Here is a 21,095-nt window from a genome sequence, read left to right on the forward strand (position 1 = left end):
CTATACGTGGCTATGTATACAGTGAACGCCTGTAAGTACATCGGTGCTCGCCCGTTATCCATGCTGAGCTTGGACCTGTACTTTTGTTCAGATGAGGTGGGCTACTGCATAATTCTATATATTCTATCAAGGCTACCTTCTACATCTCGCTCTTCCAAACACACTTGGATAACAGATAACCTAGGCCCCTACCTATACAGTGTACGCTTACAAAAATGTGGTGCCATATACTGTTATCGAGGTCCGTCCACCGTGATGGACAAAAAATGTACGAGCACAAGAACCATGTGACAAGTTTCATGAATAAACAAATATGCTCACAACAGCAGCAGCAACAAGCATAGCCAGCATGCTTTTTGCTGATACTGCTCAGCACATCGGCAAAGCAGTCAAGCAGTGTCTTCAAAATAAAAATGTTCAGAGGATGTGCTGTTTGCTTCTCCCTTTCAAGAGCACATTTTATTCCACAAGGTAGGAAAAGCGAGATAAGCCAATGGTGTGCACTTCACAGGCACCACCACAAATTTTTGTTCTTCAGGTGAACCCTTACAGTGTATAAAAATAAAGTCAACATATGCAACAGTCTTCTCTTTTTCACATGTTCAAATACAAAAATCTCACTAAGTTGTCATCACACTCAAAGGTGTAGACTCCTTGAGACATGAACGGACAATGCCACAGACAGTAAGATAGGAAAGGCACAGAGGGTGAACAAGGCCCTTTTTTCCATTTGACTAGTCTTGATATGTTAGGTGTGGGTGTTGCAATGAGCAGGAAAAAGACGGTAGCACACAGTCCTTTCCTGACAGCAAAACTTGTCAGCTTGTACAATTCTCACTTCTTTTTTTCCCTGGGCCTCTGGTGCGTACATTTTGCCTTCACTGACACTAGTTCACCTGCCCGAGGCCCAGCAATGAACATGCCAGTGAGCGCATTGCCATACACGCATCCTGTGTCAAGGCCTGTGCAGTGCTGCCACTTCTGAAGCTTGCGCTTGGCATCATGGCCAAAGATGACATGCTGTGGCCCATTCCACACCTGACCCCAAGGTTCAGCACGTTCTTCATCCTTGCATGTAGCCTTGATGCCGCCCTTTTCCCAGAAGTCATCAATAATGACATTCCGCATAGTCACCATATTCACTAGAGATGTGCTTAGTCCCTGGTCAGGAACAAGGCCTGCATGCACAATGATGGTGTTGAGGCTTGGCAAAAGCAAGGTGTAGGGAAGCTGCTCAAGGTAGCGAACATGTCGTGCCGACAACCGGTTGATCCAGATGTTCTCAGCAGTCAGGGCATAAGAGTGGCTGCGTGAAGCATAATACTCCTTGAGCACCACCTGTGTTGGAGGCAAAGGGGCAAGACAATGCATATTGTGAGAGGGTTTTTACTTTTAACTCATGCAATATATATTGTGAGGATGAGGAAATTTTACTCGCCCTCAAATTTCCTCTCTGAAAACGGACGCTCTTTGTTCAACCTGCTAAGCACTAATGGCATGTTTCTGCAGTAGTACAACAGTATTTACACTCCAAGAATGCAAGAGTTAAGTAGTGCAGTGGGTTTTGCTGCACAGCAGGAAATAAGTGGCCTTTTCTCAACACACATGCTAGTGCAGTAAAATTAAATGCATTTAAAGCCTCAGGCAAACCTCCCCTCGGCAGTTTTACCTTGATTTATGAAAAAAGAAAGCAGCAGGACAATGTGGTCAACCTTAGAATGATGAAAAATAGTCAATGTATGAACAGAGTCTGTGGCCTTAGCTGTAGCTACAAAATTTTCCCCCCAATGATGTTTTACACTGAAGCTGCGACATATCTGGGTTCTTCACACAGTTTTAAGAGCTCTTGAACAATGTGCATGCACTTCACGGCTCAATACACTGAAGACCACATACCCCATTAGTGCCTTTCATACACTGAGCACTATACAAGTAGAACCAGAAGTAAATGAAATACTGTCCTGAAACACTGTTCTGTGATATAACTAAGTTGACACAGGAACTTGAGAAATTTAGAAGCAAGCTTTACTCATGCACAGATGTGCTAGTGGTTGGAGAAGGAAAACACTTTTATTGCCTTCTCAATTTAGATGCCTAGAATATCGATGGAGAGCTGGACCACAGCTTTCTGTAGATCCTTGTTGTGGTCAAGTAGGGAGAGGGGGATTGGGATAGTCGGGGAAGGTGAGTGATGGGGAAAGAGAAGAGACAGTGTTCCATGTTGGCATAGGAAGGGCAGCTCAAGCAGTGCGGGTACTGCAAAGTTTTCACAGGCACAGCTTAGCGGGGGTTAAGAGTAATTGGAACTGAATTCTGCGGTATAGGAGAGTTTCTCAGATCGTGAGGGATGGATGCAGCAGAGGGAGTTTAGTTATGTGTGATCGCATATGTGTGTACTACAGAGTTTCACATGAGCACCCTACTTCCTGGCACACTCTTGCAGAGTAAATTTATGCTGGTTCAGTATGTGTAGCATCAATAAAAAGGCCTGAAAATTATGAACCAGCAACATGCAAGACCTGCTCTGTGTTCAGCAGTTAGCTATAAGAGCCAAACACATATGCAATGGAATGAATGTGTCCACCTTTTCAATTATTCCTCTTAGCACACAAATCAGGACCTGGCATCTTTGTATATTTCATTGAGCCTGTACCTGGTGAGCTGCATATGCTGATAGCTTTTGTTTACGTACCCTTTCTTAGCGGCTGTAAGCTGTCCATAACCATATTCAGCATTCATGCAGTACATGCGCATGCCCAGCACTTTGAGCTGCATAGAAGTGAAACCTCTGGCATGGTTACAGAAAGGCTGCAGGGACACATGCTAACTCATTTTGAGGTTATGCGTTGAAGCCCATTACAGCAAGACGCAGCCGTCACTTGTGTTGGTGCGACATAATTTGACTGCAAGTCGAGCGCGTAGCAATAATATAGTACAAAGCCTCTGTTGAATAGAAAGTGTTTGCAACCACCCTGGGCTTTTTAACAAATGCTTCTGCAGCCGCCCTTTGCATTCTAGAACTTTGTGAGCCATCCTGATTCCTTCCAGAGAGCATTAGTTCCGCACAATGACTAGTTTGGCTACCACATGAATGAATGCCCGCCATGGTGGCTCAGCGGTTATGGCGCTCGGATGCTGACCCAAAAGACGCGGGCTCGATGCCGGTCGCGACAGTCGAATTTCGATAGCGCCGAAATTCTAGAGGTCCGTGTACTGTGCGATGCCAGAGCACGTTGAAGAACACCAGGTGGTCGAAATTTTCCGAGCCTTCACTACAGCGTCCCTCATAGCCTGAGTAGGTTTGGGATGTTAAACCCCCCAAAACCAAACAAGAATGAAAGTTCAGCAGTGGCCAAGTTGATTCATGACAAGGGTTGAAAAAAAAAAAAGCACAAAATGCAGAGACAGGGAACAAGAAACACCTACAGATTACAGCAGGTACTAATGTTGTCTACGCATTTCCTCTTCCCCATTCCTGTGTGCTTTCATGCTTTTTTTCTTCTTCGAGTTAAAGCCCAGCACTTCAGCCCTACAGGAAATAAGAACCCAAACTTGGTGCTATTCCTCATCTTTTAACCTCGACCCACTTCTTTGATATTGATAGTGCAAATGAGAACAGTCAAGGGGAGAAGACCTATAGCAACTGAAGCCACCCTGTAGTGGCTCCTTGTAATAAACGTGCCTTGTTTTCACCAGCAGTCAATATTGACAATTTTTTTTATTTGTTTCACACAGTGTTCATCCCCATTATTTTTCAACAGTGGTTCAAAACCAGGACAGAGAACTTCAGTTATAAGTTCAGTGCCATGTGCACATCCCCTCTTGTTCTCAGCCCTGGCTCTGAAGCACTACTGAAAAATTATGAAAGAATATCAACCCGCACAATCAGCCGTTCTTTAGTGTTCATCATTTGTGCAGAAAATTTCCCCTCATAAATAGCCCATGTCCGCGTAAAGAAAGCAATTAACTTGTTTTGTAGTAAGAAACACATATTGTTCATTTTCTACAGACACACGCATGGTTGTGTACAAAACACAATGGAGGTCATAGACTGTGAAATGGATCAACAATGTAGCAATTCTTTTTATCATCATCAGCAGCAGCCTGACTACACCCACTGCATGGCAAAGGCCTCTCCCATGGCTCTCCAATTAACCCCGTCCATTGCCAGCTGCAGCCACCATATCCCTACAAATTTCTAAATCTTATCCGCCCACCTAACTTTCTGGCGCCCCCCGCTACACTAGCCTCCTCTTGGAATCCACTCCGCTATCCTTAAGGACCAGCGATTATCTTGCCTTTGCATTGCATGCCCTGCCCAAGCCCATTTCTTCCTCCTGATTTTGACTAGGATGTCATGCGTTATTTCCCTCACCAACTTAGCCCGCTTCCAGTCTCTTAACGTTGCACCTATCATTTTTCTTTCCATAGCTCGCTGCGTTGTCTTAACTTCAGCTGAACCCCTTTTGTTAGCCTTCTCGTTTCTGCCCCTAGGTGAGTACCGGCAAGATACAGCAGTTTTATACTTTTCTATTGAGGGATATTGGTAAACTGCCATTGATGATCTGAGAGAACCTGCCATATGCGCTCCACCTCATTCTTCTAGTTATTTCCCACTCATGATCCGGATCAGCGGCCGCTACCTGCCCTAAGTAGACATATTCCCTTGCCACTTCTAGCACCTCGTTACCAACAGTGAACAGCTATTCCCTTGCTAGACTGTTGAACATTACTTTGGTTTTTGGCATGTTAATTTTTAGGCCCACTATTCTGCTCTGCCTGTCTAACTCATTGACCATGCTTTGCAGCTCATCTCCTGGGTGACTTAGCAAGGCAATGTCATCAGTGAATCGCAGATTACTTAGGTATTCTCCGCTATCTCTTATCTCCAACTGTACCTAATTTAGGCTTCAGAATACCTCCTGTAAACAGGCGGTAATAGCATTAGCGAGACCATGCCTCCCTGCCTGACATCCTTCCTTATAAGAATTTTATTACCAACTTTATGCAGGATTATGGTAGCTGTGTAGTTGTTAGATATCTTCCAATATTTTCACATAAGGCTCTCCTACACCCCTATTCCGCAATGTCTGCATGCCTGCTGAGGTTCCCACTGAATCAAATGCTTTCTCATTATCAATGAAGGCTATATATAGGGGTTGGTTTTATTCTATGCATTTCTCTATCACCTGATTGATAGTATGAATATGGTCTATTGTCGAGTAGCCTTTACAAAAGCCTGCCCAATGATTTGGTTGACTGAAGTCTAGGTTGTCCTGACTAGTAGCGACTACCTTAGTAAATACTTTGTAGGCAACGAAGAGTAAGCTGATTGGTCGATAATTTTTCAAGACCTTGACGTCCCCTTTCTTGTAAATTAAGATGACGTTAGCGCTCTTCCAAGCTTCTGGTATGCTCGAGGCCATAAGGCATTGTGTTAGCCTCCAACATTCTGCAGCAGATCTGCTGTTACCAGATCCTTACCAGCTGCTTCCCCCTTTGCATTGCTCCTAAGGCTTTCCTTACTCCCACTTTCATTACTGGCAGGATGTCCCACTGCTGTGGGCTACTGTCTCTCTCATTAATGTTCTGAGTACTTCGCTACTGTATAGATTTGTAGAATTCTCCGGCTACTTTAACCATCTTATCCATATTGCTAATGACAATGCCCTCTTTATCTCTTAAAGCATACATCTCGTTTTTACCTATGCCTACTTTCCTCTTCGCCGCTTTTAGGCTACATCCGTTCTTTAGAATATGCTCGATTTTCTCCATGTTAAACTCCCTTACGTCAGCTACCTTGCACTTAATATTTATTAACTTTGATAGCTCTGCCAGTTCTATTCTGTCCGTAGGGTTAGACGCTTTCATGCTTTGTCGTTTCTTAATCAGATTTTTTGTCTCCCGAGATTGCTTGCCGGTATCCTGTCGAACTATCCTACTGCCTACTTCTATGGTGCACTCTGTAAAAATAGCTATGAGATTATCATTCATTGTTTGAACATTATGATCATCTTCCTCAGTTAAGGCCAAATACCCGTTCTGCAGTGAAATGCCGAATTCCACTACTTTCCCTCTTACTACTAACTCGTTAATGGGCTTCCGCTTCACTAGTTTCTTCCATTCCCTCTTCAAATCTAGGCTAATTCGAGACCTTACCATTATGTGGTCGCTACAATGCACCTTTCCGAGGAGCTCCACTTCCTGCACGATGCCAGGATGAGTGCATAATATGAAGTCAATTTCATTTTTACTCTCACCATTGGGGCTCTTTCATGTCCAATTCCTGTTCATCGTTTGCGAAAGACAGTATTCATGATCCGCAAAATTATTTCTACAGGTGAGCAGCGATGGCGCAGAGATAGAGCATCTGCCTCTTGTGCAAAAAGATTGGGGTTTGAATCCCACTGCAGCGCAATTCTCTACTGGGTTTGAAAAAAAAAACTGCACGTCTCGATGAAATTGTGTAACCAGGCCTGGGCTGCGACCTGATCTCGGTAACCAGAACCGACAATGCACTCCCTCACCAGAACAGGATTTGGCCGCCTTGGTGTAGTACTTTCTGTGAACAAACCAGTTAGTTCTTTTCATTCCATTCTATTTCATTCTCACAGTGCTCCTTGACAACTGGAAGATGTGGACAACAACGAGGATGTGGCTACCCTGTAACTACTGATAGAGGGCAAAAAAAGGCAAGACGATTTAGCGTGATTAGGCCAAACGCGAATAAGGTGCGGTAGCACTTCGGTTTTCGCTCTGGTTTAAGTTTTGGTTCAAAGCTCGGTTTTCAGGGTCAAGCAGGCTTCAGAAAAAGATCGGTGAAATTAGTGATGAGAGCCTTAGTGATAATGCACTAAAACTGGAGGGGACACTTAAACTCCACCTTAAGGGCATGATGCAATAGCGTTAATGCCCTTATGTCCGAAATTGCTCACTCTCAACTTTACATTCATAAGGTCACTGAGAGTCCTCGCACCTTTCCTGGCATACTGGTGCAGCAGTTAATCAATGTGCCACTGCCCTGCGATGGCAGGTGCTGCCACCGGTGGGGCTTGTGCGACCCAGGTTCCTCTTCCCGAGCAACATCGCACGACTAATCGTTAATTGAGCTGCCACCTGCCGCAGTGGGCAGTCTGCTCACAATGTAGTGCACAGGTTGCGACGCTGTCACAAGGTCATGCAGACTAGGTGGCCCTACTGCCACCTAGGGAGGCCACCTAGGGCAGGTTTCCCACAACTCAGTGGGCACACACAGGGACCTCACAGACAACAGCTTAGTAGCTGAGTGGAAACTCTAGCGCTAACGTACTAAAACATTTAGAAGGGGACTTTTGACAAGTGAAAAGCCCAGTAACAGAGATTAACTCTTGTCAGACAGGGCAATCCTGCCGGATACTCTGAAGTGATGTTAAGCGAACTCCTAAAACCATCAAATACGTGCTGGTAGATTAAGAGTTCATGGCCAGAAGACAAAGTGGTTGTAACATGTAATAACATAGGCTGTGCTACATGTGGCTTCCCCTCTCAAAAGCACGACAAAACAAGTTGAGTCTATCAAATACGTTAGGCTGATTAGTGCTTGCAATTGGTAAAAACTCTTGAAGAGGTGTACACTAGCGGAGGCTTCTACTCATTCAGCATCGTTTTCCTTTCCAGTGCGGCAGGGGCCTGCTGCCACATCGTGTTAGCTAGGCTGTAACACTATACAACACCAAGATACAGCTAGCACAAGGTGCACTTCTGCACATTTTCTGTTGTGTTCTACACATTTTTTTGGCTCACACAGTAACCAGAAAATGCATATTTCTCTCTCAGCATGTTCACTGTGGCAAATGAATATGTGCTCCATGCCGTGCCCTTTGCATGGTCCTAGAAGTCCAGATGTCCTGGCTCTGCAGTTAACGCAATGAGCTTGATTGGCTAATTTTTAGGGGGTTTAGCATCCCAAAGGTTATGATTGACGCCGTAGAGAAGCGCTCTGGAAATTTAGACCACCTGGGGTTCTTTAACGTGCACTGACATCGCACAGTACACGAGCTTCCGTCGAAATTCAACCGCCGCGGCTGGGATTGAACCCACGGCTAAAACATTGAGCGAAGTACTCTGAAAGCCAAGCATGCCACCAGGAACAGTTGTCTAGATCCACTAGGCTGCCAAGCTTATTCCTTTGATGTACTGTCAGGTCAAGAGTAGCACGTCTTTTAATTCCCGTAAAGCCGTTCACTGAATTCCTCGTGGTGAAGTACGCATGCAAGCACACTTTTCCATCACACTATGCAGTTTGCATTGAGCTTGCATAGCACATGTGCCTTCTTTCAATTAGGCAGCTATGACCGCAAACCTAATCATCAACGATTTGTTTACTGTACTCTCAAGAAGCAAATGTGGACGATGCCCGGATCATGGAGGAGCAGAGGGTTTTGAAAACCAAAGGGTGGCTGCGCTACTTGGGAACATCGATACAAAAATGCTGCTGGCGGTTATTTTTACTTTTCCATGACAGTGTGCAAGGTCTAGGCTCTTTCAATGACTTGTGCACCTCACTTAGCTCAGTAAACTTTTTCATTTTACAATTAACTAAACAACAAAATTATTTTGCTCCTCACTACGAACTTCTGGTAGCTGGTAATGAACGAACTGGTAGCTTCAATGCTGGAGCCACTATTGGAGACAGGCTCCACTCCATGGAACAACACATGCCAATATTGAAATGCTTCAGACGGTAGCGCAACTAAACAGCAGGCATGCTTTGTCAATAACGCACCTCGTCGTGGTTGCCTCGGACGGCGTAGCATGAAGCACGGTTGGCGAGAAGGTAGTCAAGAACGTCTTCGCTCTTGGGTCCCTTGTTAACGAGATCGCCAACGAACAACTTTAGCGTGTCCTTCTCCTTGGTTTTTGACACGGCCAGCAGATCCATCAGTTCCTCGAAACACCCATGCACGTCGCCGATGACGAAGACTTGCTTGAAAGACTCAATATACTCCGGTGTGAGAGTCTTATGGATTTCGGGAGGCATGGGAAACCCAAAGGGGTGTTTAGGGCTAGCTGCATCATGGAAGTAGGTCCTCACCGCTGACAAAAGCACAGATACCAGCGCTCCCATTTTTGAACCGCTCCTCGATGAATTGCCAAGACTGTTCATTCACTGGCGAAAGCCACTACAGAACGACAGCAACGGTGCTTGAGGAAAAACGCCGTGCACTTCGCGTACTCCTAGCGACGGCCAGTTACATTCATGTTTCATTCACCTCATTTGAAGTGCGGCCCAAATACAAGCATCTAAAACTTGCCCGAAAATCCAAACTATTGAAAATTCCAGGCCACGATGCTCCAAACCAATCTCCAAACCCAACGCCCCAGGCCCGAAGGCCGACTCACGTTCCTTCTGTTGCCGCTTTAATGGCGCTTTGATTGATTCGATGCTTTGATCGTGAGCAGCATTAGAGCGGAAAACAAAAAAAAATGGGAAACAAAAGAAGACAAAAATGTTGGTGAAATTTAAGTCTAAAAGCAAAAAAATAAGCGAAGTCTCGCACAACTTAGTGAGAATTAATGAATTTAATAAATTGGCCTTAAATCGGAACTATTTCAGGCAAGGTGGCGCTTCTAGGGTGCCGCATTTTTCAGGGTGGGGACAGCCCTTGGAGGAAGGTTGTTGCTATGTTAGTGGTTATTTATTGGTAATAAGAAAATAAAACATAAAGGAACAGATGTTGCTACCCGCGGCATCTGCCATCGAAGCCTGAAGCACCTGAGCTGCGGCTAGCGAGAATAAAATGAGACGGACAGGACAGTGAGAAGGAAAGAAAGGGGGGAGCGGTTTGGTTTGGTTTTGTGGGGTTTAACGTCCCAGAGACGCCGTAGTGAAGGGCTCCGGAAATTCCGACCGCCTGTGGTTCTTTAACGTGCACTGACATCGCACAGCACTCGGGCCTCTAGAATTTCTCCTCCAAAGAAATTCTAGCCGCCGCGGCCGGGATCGAACCCGCGTCTTTCGGGCCAGCAGCCGAGCACCATAGCCACTGAGCCACCGCGGCGGACCGAAAGGGAGGAGCGATAGAAGAAAGGATAGGGGTAGGGTGGAAGTATACACTATGTACAAATACAGAGAATTAAAATAAAATAAATGTGGGGTGCTGCCCGCGCAAGGTTGTTGAGAGTGCGCGGGCGTGCAAATTGCGTGGTGGAGGGGGAGCGGCCGGCTGCGGCCCCCGCGATGACTTTGAGGCCCTGCGCCAGTGAGGGCATCGCGCGGGCCATTGTTCGTGGGGGAGCATAGGGCACGCGCACATTCCCTTGGTCGTCGCAGGCCGGCCGCTCAAAAGTAAATACCGCGCGCGTGCCGTGTCCTGTCCCGAGAGAAGAAAGGGCAAACAGGACAAAAGCACACGCTCGCGGCTCACTGTACAGATAACCTGTGTGGGCGCCCAGCTGTAAAGCGTCCGAAGGTAGCAGACGCGGAGCGTTTTGTCACTGCGAATAACTACCTGACGCGGAACAAACGGGACGTCAAGCCCGTCTGTTCGAAGTATACGCAGAAGCTCACCAGAGTCCGTGGCGCACCCATCTGCCCCCGGGCCACACGCATCGTACACGCGCACGGAGGATCATCGCGCGATGCTGCCGTGTCAGGGAGCTGCCACTGATGCTGTTGATGCGCTCCCCTCGTGCGATGCTCTGGTCGGGGTGCTGCTGTCGGAGATGGCCGTAGATGACCGTTCGCACGTCCTCCAGTGCGAGAGGGAGATCGCCAGGAGGTAACTGATGTGCGGCGGTCGCGGGTTCGTCGGCTTGCTCGTTGCCCACAATTCCACTGTGGCCGAGCACCATGGCGCAGCCGTGCTACGCCAGTCTCTCTAGACGCGCGCGGATTTCACACAGTAGAGGATCCTCTACTGTGTAGCACAGATTGCTGCTGGAACATTGCAGCAATGTTACCTATTTAGGCTGCATTAACGTGGCTAGTGTCCTCCTTTGGCAATATCAAGACAACATATGTGAAAAACATGGCTGCTACATTTCCCACGATGTTGTGTCCACATATGTACAACATTGCTGCAACGTTGCCACAATGTTTTATAACATCAATGTAACATTCTTGAAAATTTTAGCAACCCTGCACAAGCATGCAGGCCTGCCAATTGGTAAGCTTCACAACATATCATAACGCTTTTCGAGGACCAACGAGAGCGACCGACACTTGAGCTCCACAATACAGTACAACATGTAACTCATACACTCACCGCCGAGCGAATAACATAGAGTCAAGCTTATATAGCCATTCCTGAAGGGTGTCCTAAGGGTGACAGTGGCGAATAGGTAATAAACAAAGCTTTGCGACATATTAATCGAGCTGTGCATGCAATTTATAGCAGGCGCAACAGAAGAAGTTTAGTTGCAAAGTACTGCTAATTGAAAAAAATGTTTACTGTAGCAACAGTCAGAAAACTTCTGGAACTCTGTGCTTGAAATATATTTGTAATGTTGCTTTATTGTTATGATTCAAGCATTATAATAACGTTCATCAGGCTGTATTGCCTCAACGTTGCTTCTCGATGTTGTTCCAAAGATGGCAGATGGTATGTTATCCTAACGAATTTCTGAGCATTTGGCTGCAATGTTAGCAGAGAGTGTCATCCTGACCAACTTATGGACATGTTGCTCTAACGTTGGAGTATGTTGCACAACATTATAAAACATTGGCGACATTGCCATAACGTTCTGTACTAGGGGAGTACCGCGGCCTCGGGTTTGCAGGCGGCCGAGGGCGGCGCGGGAGTCGCATAGCAGAGCACATCTGGACGGCGGCGGAGCAAGGGAGAGGAGCAAGTCAAGCCCCAGGCGGATGCCCGCAAGCTCCGCCGTGGTGGAGGAGCCCATAGAGGCGACGTGTAGCTGTCTGTGCAGGTGCAGGACGGGGACGGTCGCCGCCGCTGCAAGCGAGCAGCTTTCGCCCGCCACGGAGCCGTCAGTGTACACGAGGAGGTGGTCTCGAAGTTCCTCGTAGATGACGGCTCCGGTCAACTGCTGTACTGCACAGAGCGGGGTGCTCCGCTTTCCCGTTATGCCGACAATGTCTAGCTGCACCTCCGAAGCAGCAGGCCAGGGCGAACAGAGGCCGTATGGGGGCGTGGCGTTGGTTAGCTGCCCGTACTCGAGCAGCGCCGCTTCATGCGCGAACGTGGGTATTTGCGCAAACGCTGAAGGAGCGGTCCGCCGTCCGGTGTAATCTGTCGATGTGGTGCAACGCCCGCCGCATGGCCTGAAGTTGTAGTAAGAACTAGTTTTCCTTCCTCCATGGGACAGCCTTTGAATCCGCCGCCTCTCGGCGCCATGTTGGTTCTTTTCCGCCGGCCGTCGACCTGAACGGACGTGCGTGCGTGCGTTCCGTTTCACTGTCCTCATGGCGTTGTGGAGCGATAGCTCGTGTTTTGTGTAGCGCCTTGTGATGTGCGTGCTTGTTAACAAAACATGACTGGCTGTGATAATAAAACTGCATGTTGTTCTGATCAACGAGCCTAGGTACACATTCGTGCTGACTGGAAGGCTTGATCAAGACTGCCTTGAGAACCTCTTCTCGGTTGTGCGAATGATGAGTCTTGTACCGATCGAGTGCATATGATCTGAAAAACGCACTGAGAATAGTGTCGGTGAGCATGGGCGTCCGGAAGGGGGGGCAAGGGGGGCGGCTGCACCCCCCTGGAAAATCACTCACTCGACCGTGAGTGATGGCCGCACGCCAGGGGCGGTGGTGCGCTCAGCCAAAAGGGTAAAAGCAGCCCCGCTTCCACGCTTTGGGTCACATCTGCGAAATGCCGCGTCCGAGCGGGCGTCGTTCCGCCGTTTTCAAACCACGCCATCGTTAGCTCTACTAAAAGGCGACCTGTTGCAGACATACAGCGGCACCGGCGAGCATGTGTTTGAGCCTTCTTAACGATCGGTGTCTGTTTCTTTGATCTCTAGAGAGATAGCGGCACGGAGGCAGACAGTGCACAGAGCATCTTGTTTTCGCCTTCGTCGCTCGCTATAATCAGGATACGTTCGTACGCCGGCCACCGATGAATTCTTCAGGAGGGAAGGACAAATATCAGCCGTATCCACCCCCGCTTTGTCGGGCTGCTCAGGGTCAAGCGGGCGGTGGGTTGGCGCCGCAGCCGCCGCTCGCTGTCTCCTCCGATCCACGGGAGAGCGCAGTTCGGTAGAAGCGCCGCTTTCAGAATCTTCGGCAAAGGGGATTAGCTGCTTTTGTTCACGGCGACGCAGTCTCCAGAGGCGCCCCCACACCAGCGTTTCTTGCGTCTTCTCCGAAAACCAGCGCCTTTGGTCAACGCAGACCGATGGCGCCTGCCTGGCTCGCCTGTAACCTCTGGCTGGGTCTCAAATCACAACAGCGCCCATGTACTGTGCGTGTCAGTGCACGGAAAAAAGACCCAGACCCAGGTGGTCGACATTATCCGGAACTCTGTACTACTCCGTCCCTCATAGCCTGATGCGTTTTGGGGCTCTGAACCCCATAAAAACACAACAACAAATTTTCCGACCGGAGTGGCGAGTGTTCCTTCCCCTCGGAAGTCGCGCGGCGTTCCTTTCACCCCCCAAAGTGCGCATCCGGGGATATTGCGGCAAGTAAGCCCTTGCACGTGTGCGCGCCTCTGTGTTTGTGCTTCGGTGTTTTTAGTGGCCGGTTGTCAACGAAGGTCAGAACAACCAAGACAGCGGACGAGAAAACGACGAGCGGCGAGCAGTGTGTGTGCGGTTGCTCGACTGTGCGGATGCGCGAGCAAGATGGAGCGAGGTGTATGAAGCGGCGAGCGTGCATTTATCTTGTAAAGAAGTTTTTGTTGTATATATAGTTGTCTTTTGTTTTCAACGTACGCGTTCAACCGTTTTTCCATTCAATGTGTATGATGAGTATGCACCGAGAGCGTGTAGTGAAGCACAGAAATGAATTTATCACCCGTGTAATTACACAATTCGCCCAGAAAAATCCGAGGCGCCTACAGTTGCTGTTCAAGGAAGACTGACTGAGTGACTGTAGTTGCGTGTTTGTGAACATATTGTGCTGTGTGCTGGTCATCAATCCGGGTGAGTCGAGAACCCGTATGCAGCAAGACTGAGCGCTCTTCTCCACGAAGTGATAGTATCTTTTTGTATTTTTTATTAATTTTAATTGTTTTTTCATTGATAAACTTGAATGTATCTCTCCTAGCCGCGCTTTAATTTGCTGTTTGTAATTTTTCTTTCATGTGCGTATTTTACTTATTTTTTATTTATATATAAATAAATAAATTTACTCCGCAAATAGTGCCTTTTTGCTACGAATATAGCCCCCCCCCCCCCTCCGGCGCCAACAACCAATGGGGCCCCCCCCTGCAAAAAATTCTGCGGACGCCCTTGTCGGTGAGCCAATTCCTCAAGGTACCGAAGACGTCGGGATATGCAATCGATGATAGTACCGTGCACCTTGTCGATTTGTTTTCAGCAGAAATTAAACAAGTGCAAAGCATCACCCAGCCGGAAGAGAGTGATGAGAGAACAGACTTAAATCTCGACTTAGAGGAAGTATCTTCTCTTGAGGAAGATGTGCTTGCCCACTTGTCTTTCACTGACTTTGTCTTTCTGTGTGAGAGTGCTTTCAAGTCCTTTGCTTAAGCTCAAGAACTGACCCGTCTGAGAACGCCTTTGAAAGCACTGAAGGAAATTATTAGAAAGCATGTAACCTTGCCAGAAAATCCATGTTGCCTCCACAAAGATGTGACTGGAAAACATGGCTTCGCATCTGTCACGCCGCAGCTAGCGTGCGTCGTGTTAAAGTGTGAGGAGTGGCGCCGAAAGGGAGCAGGGGAATGCGCAGACAAAAGGAGAAGGACTTAAAACGGCGTAGCGTGCGAGGGTCGCGCTCCTCGGCCCCAGCGGGTGGGGAATGGTTTCTTCTAGGAAGTCGGTCCGAAACCCGAGACGACGACAGGATGGCTGGGGCTGTTCTTGTTTTCGTTCCTGCTAGCTGGCCAGAGCGGCTAACAGTGGAGCGTGTGTTTTGAATTCTGTTTGTTTCCTTCTGTTGTAATAGCTTTTAGTTAGCCATGGCTGCTTACAGCGATGCGTGTGTTTTATATTGTTTACTTGTCTTTTGCCTTGTGACCTCTTACTTCTAAACGACGGCGGGAAAGTCGTCTATTGGCTAAGAAGTAAGTTTTGGCGGGAGGATTGTTTATTGGCGGAGGATGGAGTTTTGGCGCGAATGTGACGAGATGGGTACGCGCGAAGGAGAGCGCCGAGGTTGGGTGTGTGGCAGCCGGACAGATCGGTCGTGTGTGGCCGGTGGTGGTCCAGGGGCCGTGAGCGTAGAGTTGGAGACGCGAGTTAGTTGAGCGGCGGCCGGACGGGTTGGCCGTGTGTTGGCCGGCGGTGGTCCGGAGTCGTGGAAGTTTTGAGGTTTTTATTTTTAGTTAAAGTGGAGAGGTCGAAATCACTCGGCATATGTAAATAAGTTGTATATACATTTGTAATAAATAATTTCTTGAAGAAAGCCTTCCAAGTGCCTCACCATCCGAAGACCTGCACGCCTGTCTGATCTCACCCGTAGTGAAGTACGTCCCCCGGGTCACTCACGAGACCCGCCCTCTACGACTCTGCATCAACATCAAGGAGAACATCAACATCGACAGAGCAGAGAGGGAAAAATTCGTGACTGGCGCAGCCGACAGGATTCGCAAGGGACGCTGCTTTGCGACGGGAATGAGGAAGACAGAGGCAACTCAGGTTGAGAAGACGTCGATTTGGTGAGCTCACAAGGAACGTTTGCCCTTGGGTGGCGAAGAGAAGTCGAAAACCGGACGTCAAGAAAGAAGAAAGAAGACACAAGAGACAGCAGAGGTATCTTCACCGATCATCACCGATCATCGCAGCTTCGAGACCAGTGTAGGTGGGAAGAAGAATCGTGGACACCAAGGGAGGAAAGGAGGACGAACTTAAATTGAAGAGGCCTTGAGAGTGCGGCGGCGGTGCGTAACAGGACTTGTGGCGTATCAGCGTGAAGTTCATTGTGAGAGAACTCTGGAACTTAGTTTGATTGACGATCTTTGAAGAGAAGGCGGCGAAAGAAAAACGGTGAGCGAACAGCGCTGCTCTCAAACTTCGTGCTTTATGCTTACGAGGGGAAAGAGTAAACTACTGTCGCCAGAGATGGATAGTAACATGACTGGGGAAATGAGCGAGACAAGCACGGAAAACGGCCAATCTGGACCCAATAGGCAAATTGATATAGAAATTGAGAAAATGAGGCTAGAGAGGGCCAAAATTGAATTTGAGACAGAGAAATTACGCAGGCAAGGCACAGCTGATCTGTCAGAGGGGAAAGAAGCAGTAAAATACTCCACAATGCTGAGCAGTGTACTACCTCGAATGCCGAAAGATGAGTCGCTTATTCCGGGATGGTTTGATTCTGTGGAGATGCTTTTTCACTCCTTCAGAGTACCGGAAAGCGTGCAGTCTATCACCCTGATTCCATACCTCACTGACCGCATGCGATCGATGGCGATGCAAAGTGGAACAAAGGAGATACTCGAGTACAAACTGCTAAAAGAGGTAATTTTGAGGGAGTTGCGATTAAGCCCGGCGGAATATAAAAGGATGTTTGACACAGCTAAGAAAGGACCGCAAGAATCATGGCGCCAATTCGGCTACCGACTACGCAGTTATTACTCTTATTATATCAGCAGCAGAAAAGTGACCGAAATTGAGGAGCTGATGGAGCTGGTAGTGGTCGATAAAATGAAAGTGGTCTTGTCTAACGACGCGCTCCGACAGATAGCTCTTCAAGAAAACAAAAATTGGCTTAAAATCGACGGACTTACAGAAGTAGTCGAGGCGGTGGAGAGCAGCCGAGGGAAAGCATTTGGGGCTGGCGTTCCGCGCATGAGTACGGCCCGCGGCGAAGGATGTAGGAAAGAGGGGGAGGCCGGGGCGTCGCAACTTCGTGGGGGAGGACCCATGGAGGTGAAGTATGCGCCATTTAGAGCACATACGATGACACGCCAGTGTTACCGTTGTGGCCGACTAGGTCATATGTCTAGGGAGTGTCGGGAAACTGAGGTAAAGATCGGAAACAGAGATATGGGTGCCCGCAATGTTGCTAAAGAGGGGCATTCTGCCGGCAGGGAATGGGAGCAGGATAGGGGAAAGAACCCAGCGTCACCCCTCTGTTACCGCTGTGGCCGTTTAGGGCATATGGCCCGAGAATGCCAAGAGACGGAGGTCAGGAAGATTACAGCCAGAGTGATAGAAGTAACCCCTCACAGCGCTGAAATTCTGTGCCAGGACCGGGAGCCAAAAGCCAGCACTCAGTTGACGGAGACGCATAAGGTGGGCGATGTCTCCCTCTGTTCGGGGGAATCAATAATCTTGGCACGAGTAGACTCAGGCGCGGACATCACAGTGGTCAGGAGGTCACTACTGCCCCAGGAAAGGGTAGATCCACGAGGCAAAGTCGCATTGAAGGGTGCCTTCGGACATCAGATTGAGGCTGAGCTGGCGTATGTGCCACTAAGAATGGATCGGAGGGGCTCACATGTCACCATCTTGTGCGCAGTGACAGAGGAATTGGCGAATGAAATTAATTGTTTGTTATCAGTGAGCGACTATAATGAACTGGTTAAGCAGAAAGAAAACGAACAGATCGAGGACCACTATAATTTAGGGAACCCACGCGCTACTGTGGCGGCGGTTGTCGCACAGCCAAGGGAAAACGAACAGCTGGAAGAAGCAACGTCATTGAACTTTAGGGCACTACAGCTGGAGGATGAAAGCTTAAAAACCTCATGGCAACAGGCGAAGGCAGGCACCCATGGTATGCAGGTAACCAACGGCCTGCTATATCACTCAGATAAGATAAACGGGAGGATGGTGAAACAGCTGATTCTGCCGAAATGCAAGAGGCAGGCGGTGTTACAGGTAGCTCATGACAGAGAAGTTGGTGGGCATCTTGCGGCAAAGAAAACAAGGCAGCGCATAAAGAATTCATTCTTTTGGCCGAACATGAACACCGAGATTCTTAAGTATTGTCAGGCATGCCCACAGTGTCAAAAGAATGCTATAGAAAGGAAGTCGGACAGGGTACTGATAGCACCCCTGACAAGACCAGCAAGCCCATTTCAGGTGATAGTTATGGACTGTGTAGGTCCAATAGAACCCCCGTCGTCAAAAGGCCACAGGTATGCTCTGTGTTTGATGGACGTATGCTCTCGGTGGCCAGAGGTAGTCTGTTTGAAATCGTTGACAGCCCGAGCAGTGTGCGACGCCCTTGTGGAAATATTCTCTAGGGTTGGGGTGCCGGAGATGGTCTGCTCGGACCAGGGGACAAACTTTACGGCAAAGGTAACCCAGGAACTGTTGGCCCGTCTCGGGGCATCGCCTAGATTTTCAACCCCTGGTCATCCGGAAAGCAATGGCCTTGTTGAAAGATGGAATGGGACATTCAAAAGAATGCTGCGGCATGTCATTGGAGAACATGGACGGGGGTGGGACCGACTGGTCCCGTGCCTTTTGTGGGCATATCGCGAAGTGCCCAATGAAACGACCGGAGTGTCGCCATTTGAGCTCCTTTATGGGCGCACTCCTACAGGGCCATTAGCAATATTAGAGAAGTCTTGGACCGGAAACTGGACCCTTCCGATTACACTGAATGAGTCGGCAGAAAAGTATTTACTGGAACTACGTCAGCGGCTGGCTGCCATGTCGGAGGTGGTGGGGCAAAATTCTGCCGATAACCAAAGAGCATACGCGACACGGTATAATCTGAGAGCACGGCCGAAGAAGTTTAATTGCGACGATCTCGTTCTAGTCAGGAATGAGGATACGTCTAAGGGGCAGTACGCCTGGAGGGGGCCGGTAAAGGTAGTTGAGAGGAAGCGAAAGGATAGCTACGTGGTGCAGATGGAGGATGGATCCCGAAAGTGGATACATGCAAATAATTTGAAGCCGTTTACGGTCGGGGTAAGAACAGTCGGGGTCGTATTTGAGGATGAAGAGTTCGGAAAGGTGGAAGAAGTACCGGTAGTATCTGTTCGCATGAGCGAAGCAGAGGTAAAAGACTCTCATATCCAGGAAGTTGTCCATCGGCACAGTGAAGTGTTTTCGGGAAATCCGGGGAAAAGTAGGGCAGGTAAGCACACGATCCGCATAATGGCCAACGCACGTCCTGCTCCTCGTCACCAGTACAGGGTCCCGCTAAAGATGAGAGTCGAGGTTGAGAGACAAGTACAGGAGCTAGTGGCAGAGGGAATGATCTATCCCACCGAATCCCCTTACGCCCACCCTGTGGTGTGTGTGGCGAAAAGCGACGGGAGTGTGAGGCTCTGCGTTGATTACAGATTCCTCAACTCCATTACAGAGGTAGACGCCTTTCCGATGAAAAAGGTAGACGACCTCCTGGCGACTGTGGCAAAGGCATGCTGCATAACAATTCTGGATTTGACACGCGGGTACTGGCAAATTCCGCTAGACGAGCAGAGCCAAAGATTAACCGCATTCGCGACCGACAGTGGACAGTACGCCTGGACAGTGATGCCGTATGGACTAAGAAATTCCGCGGCCACTTTCCAGCGGATTATGAATGAAATTCTCTATGAGCATAGAGCGTATGCGTGCGCTTACATCGATGACATCGCAGTTTTTTCTGAAAACATGAGCGAACATGCCCAACATCTCGATGCGGTGTTGGAGACACTCAGATCTGTGGGGCTGAAGGTAAATGCTGAAAAATGCAAATTTGCACAGGGGAGCGTAAAGTACCTGGGGCACATAGTCGGTTCTGGAACGCATTGTCCCGATCCTGAGAGGGTTCGAGCAATAGAGGCAATGCAGCCACCACGAACAAAGGCGGAACTCAGAAGCGTGCTAGGGGTAATGAACTATTACCGCAACTACATAAAAGATTACTCGCGGGTAGTGCTGCCCCTCACAAACTTAACGAAGGGTCGTCGAAACGGCCCGATCAGCTGGCAGAGTGAACAAGAGCAAGCATTCCAAGAGGTGAAGAGTGCGCTGGCAACTCTAGCTGTTCTGTGTCCACCAGACATGTCCAAGCCTTTTATTCTATCAACCGACGCGTCCCAAGAGGCAATCGGGGCATGTCTGGCGCAGAATGCAGACGGAAGAGAATACCCAATTGCATTCTTGAGCAAAAAGTTGAGCGAATCTCAAGTGAAGTGGTCGACGATTGAAAAAGAAGCGTTCGCTGTGGTATGGGCATTGGATCAGGTGAGCACATGGGTACTGGGAGCGGAAGTGCATGTCAGGACGGATCACAACCCTCTGCAGTATGTGGCCACTGCGGCATCGAGCAGTGCACGGCTCACGAGGTGGGCGCTGTCGCTACAGAAGTACAACATCACGGTCCAGCATATCAAGGGGGGCCACAACGTGCTTGCGGACGCGCTTTCCCGCATTCAAACCTAACATGAGAAAGAAAAAAAAAGGAACCCCTGAGCACAGAGCATGAGAGCAGTGATGTTCAAGGCTCACCTGTGTGGAGTGTTGTTGTGGTTGATTTCCTTTTTATTTGCATGCATGATTTTTGTATCATGAACCTTCACTTCAAACATGTAATCTTGTGGCGTATGGTGCGTTGTGCAGAAGTGTACATTGTTTTCATGTACTTGCATGCCTGTATTCTTTTTCGGAGTGTATTTCGGAGTGTATCTCGGGGGGAAGCTTTAGTGCTTTCTCGCACTAGAGAGAGAGGCGGCGGCTTGAGGCAGCCTAAAGGAGAAGCATGCCTTGTTCGGAACTGGCGAAAAAAAAAGGGGTCGGGGGAAAGAATTGAGAAGAAGGGGGGAGGTGTCACGCCGCAGCTAGCGTGCGTCGTGTTAAAGTGTGAGGAGTGGCGCCGAAAGGGAGCAGGGGAATGCGCAGACAAAAGGAGAAGGACTTAAAACGGCGTAGCGTGCGAGGGTCGCGCTCCTCGGCCCCAGCGGGTGGGGAATGGTTTCTTCTAGGAAGTCGGTCCGAAACCCGAGACGACGACAGGATGGCTGGGGCTGTTCTTGTTTTCGTTCCTGCTAGCTGGCCAGAGCGGCTAACAGTGGAGCGTG

At 48.7% G+C, this 21,095-nt stretch overlaps 2 protein-coding genes across 2 annotated transcripts; one reads left to right on the forward strand and one right to left on the reverse strand.

Annotated features, from left to right (window-relative positions):
* Positions 1 to 427: 427 nt before the first annotated feature.
* Positions 428 to 9,443, reverse strand: LOC149352655 (uncharacterized). Its single transcript, XM_089581870.1, has 2 exons — positions 8,765 to 9,443; positions 428 to 1,338 (listed from the first exon to the last, which is right to left on the reverse strand). The coding sequence occupies exons 1-2, from the start codon at positions 9,143 to 9,145 to the stop codon at positions 835 to 837; spliced, it is 885 nt and encodes a 294-aa protein (XP_089437996.1). The 5' UTR covers positions 9,146 to 9,443; the 3' UTR covers positions 428 to 834.
* A 6,757-nt stretch (positions 9,444 to 16,200) lies between these two features.
* Positions 16,201 to 20,460, forward strand: LOC149352656 (uncharacterized). The gene has a single exon (XM_089575715.1). The coding sequence runs from the start codon at positions 16,201 to 16,203 to the stop codon at positions 20,458 to 20,460; it is 4,260 nt and encodes a 1,419-aa protein (XP_089431841.1).
* The last annotated feature ends 635 nt before the right edge of the window (positions 20,461 to 21,095 follow it).

The sequence above is a fragment of the Amblyomma mixtum genome, chromosome 3, assembly GCF_055824585.1.
Source record: "Amblyomma mixtum isolate Tamu chromosome 3, ASM5582458v1, whole genome shotgun sequence".
In the NCBI taxonomy this organism is placed as follows: domain Eukaryota; kingdom Metazoa; phylum Arthropoda; class Arachnida; order Ixodida; family Ixodidae; genus Amblyomma; species Amblyomma mixtum.

Excerpts from the sequence above, each read along its gene's own strand:
- LOC149352655 (XM_089581870.1), bottom strand. The coding sequence starts at position 9,145 with ATGAACAGTCTTGGCAATTCATCGAGGAGCGGTTCAAAAATGGGAGCG. Across the intron at positions 1,339-8,764 it reads TCCGAGGCAACCACGACGAG|GTGGTGCTCAAGGAGTATTA; the intron begins GTGCGTTATTGA and ends CCTCCAACACAG.
- LOC149352656 (XM_089575715.1), top strand. The coding sequence starts at position 16,201 with ATGACTGGGGAAATGAGCGAGACAAGCACGGAAAACGGCCAATCTGGA.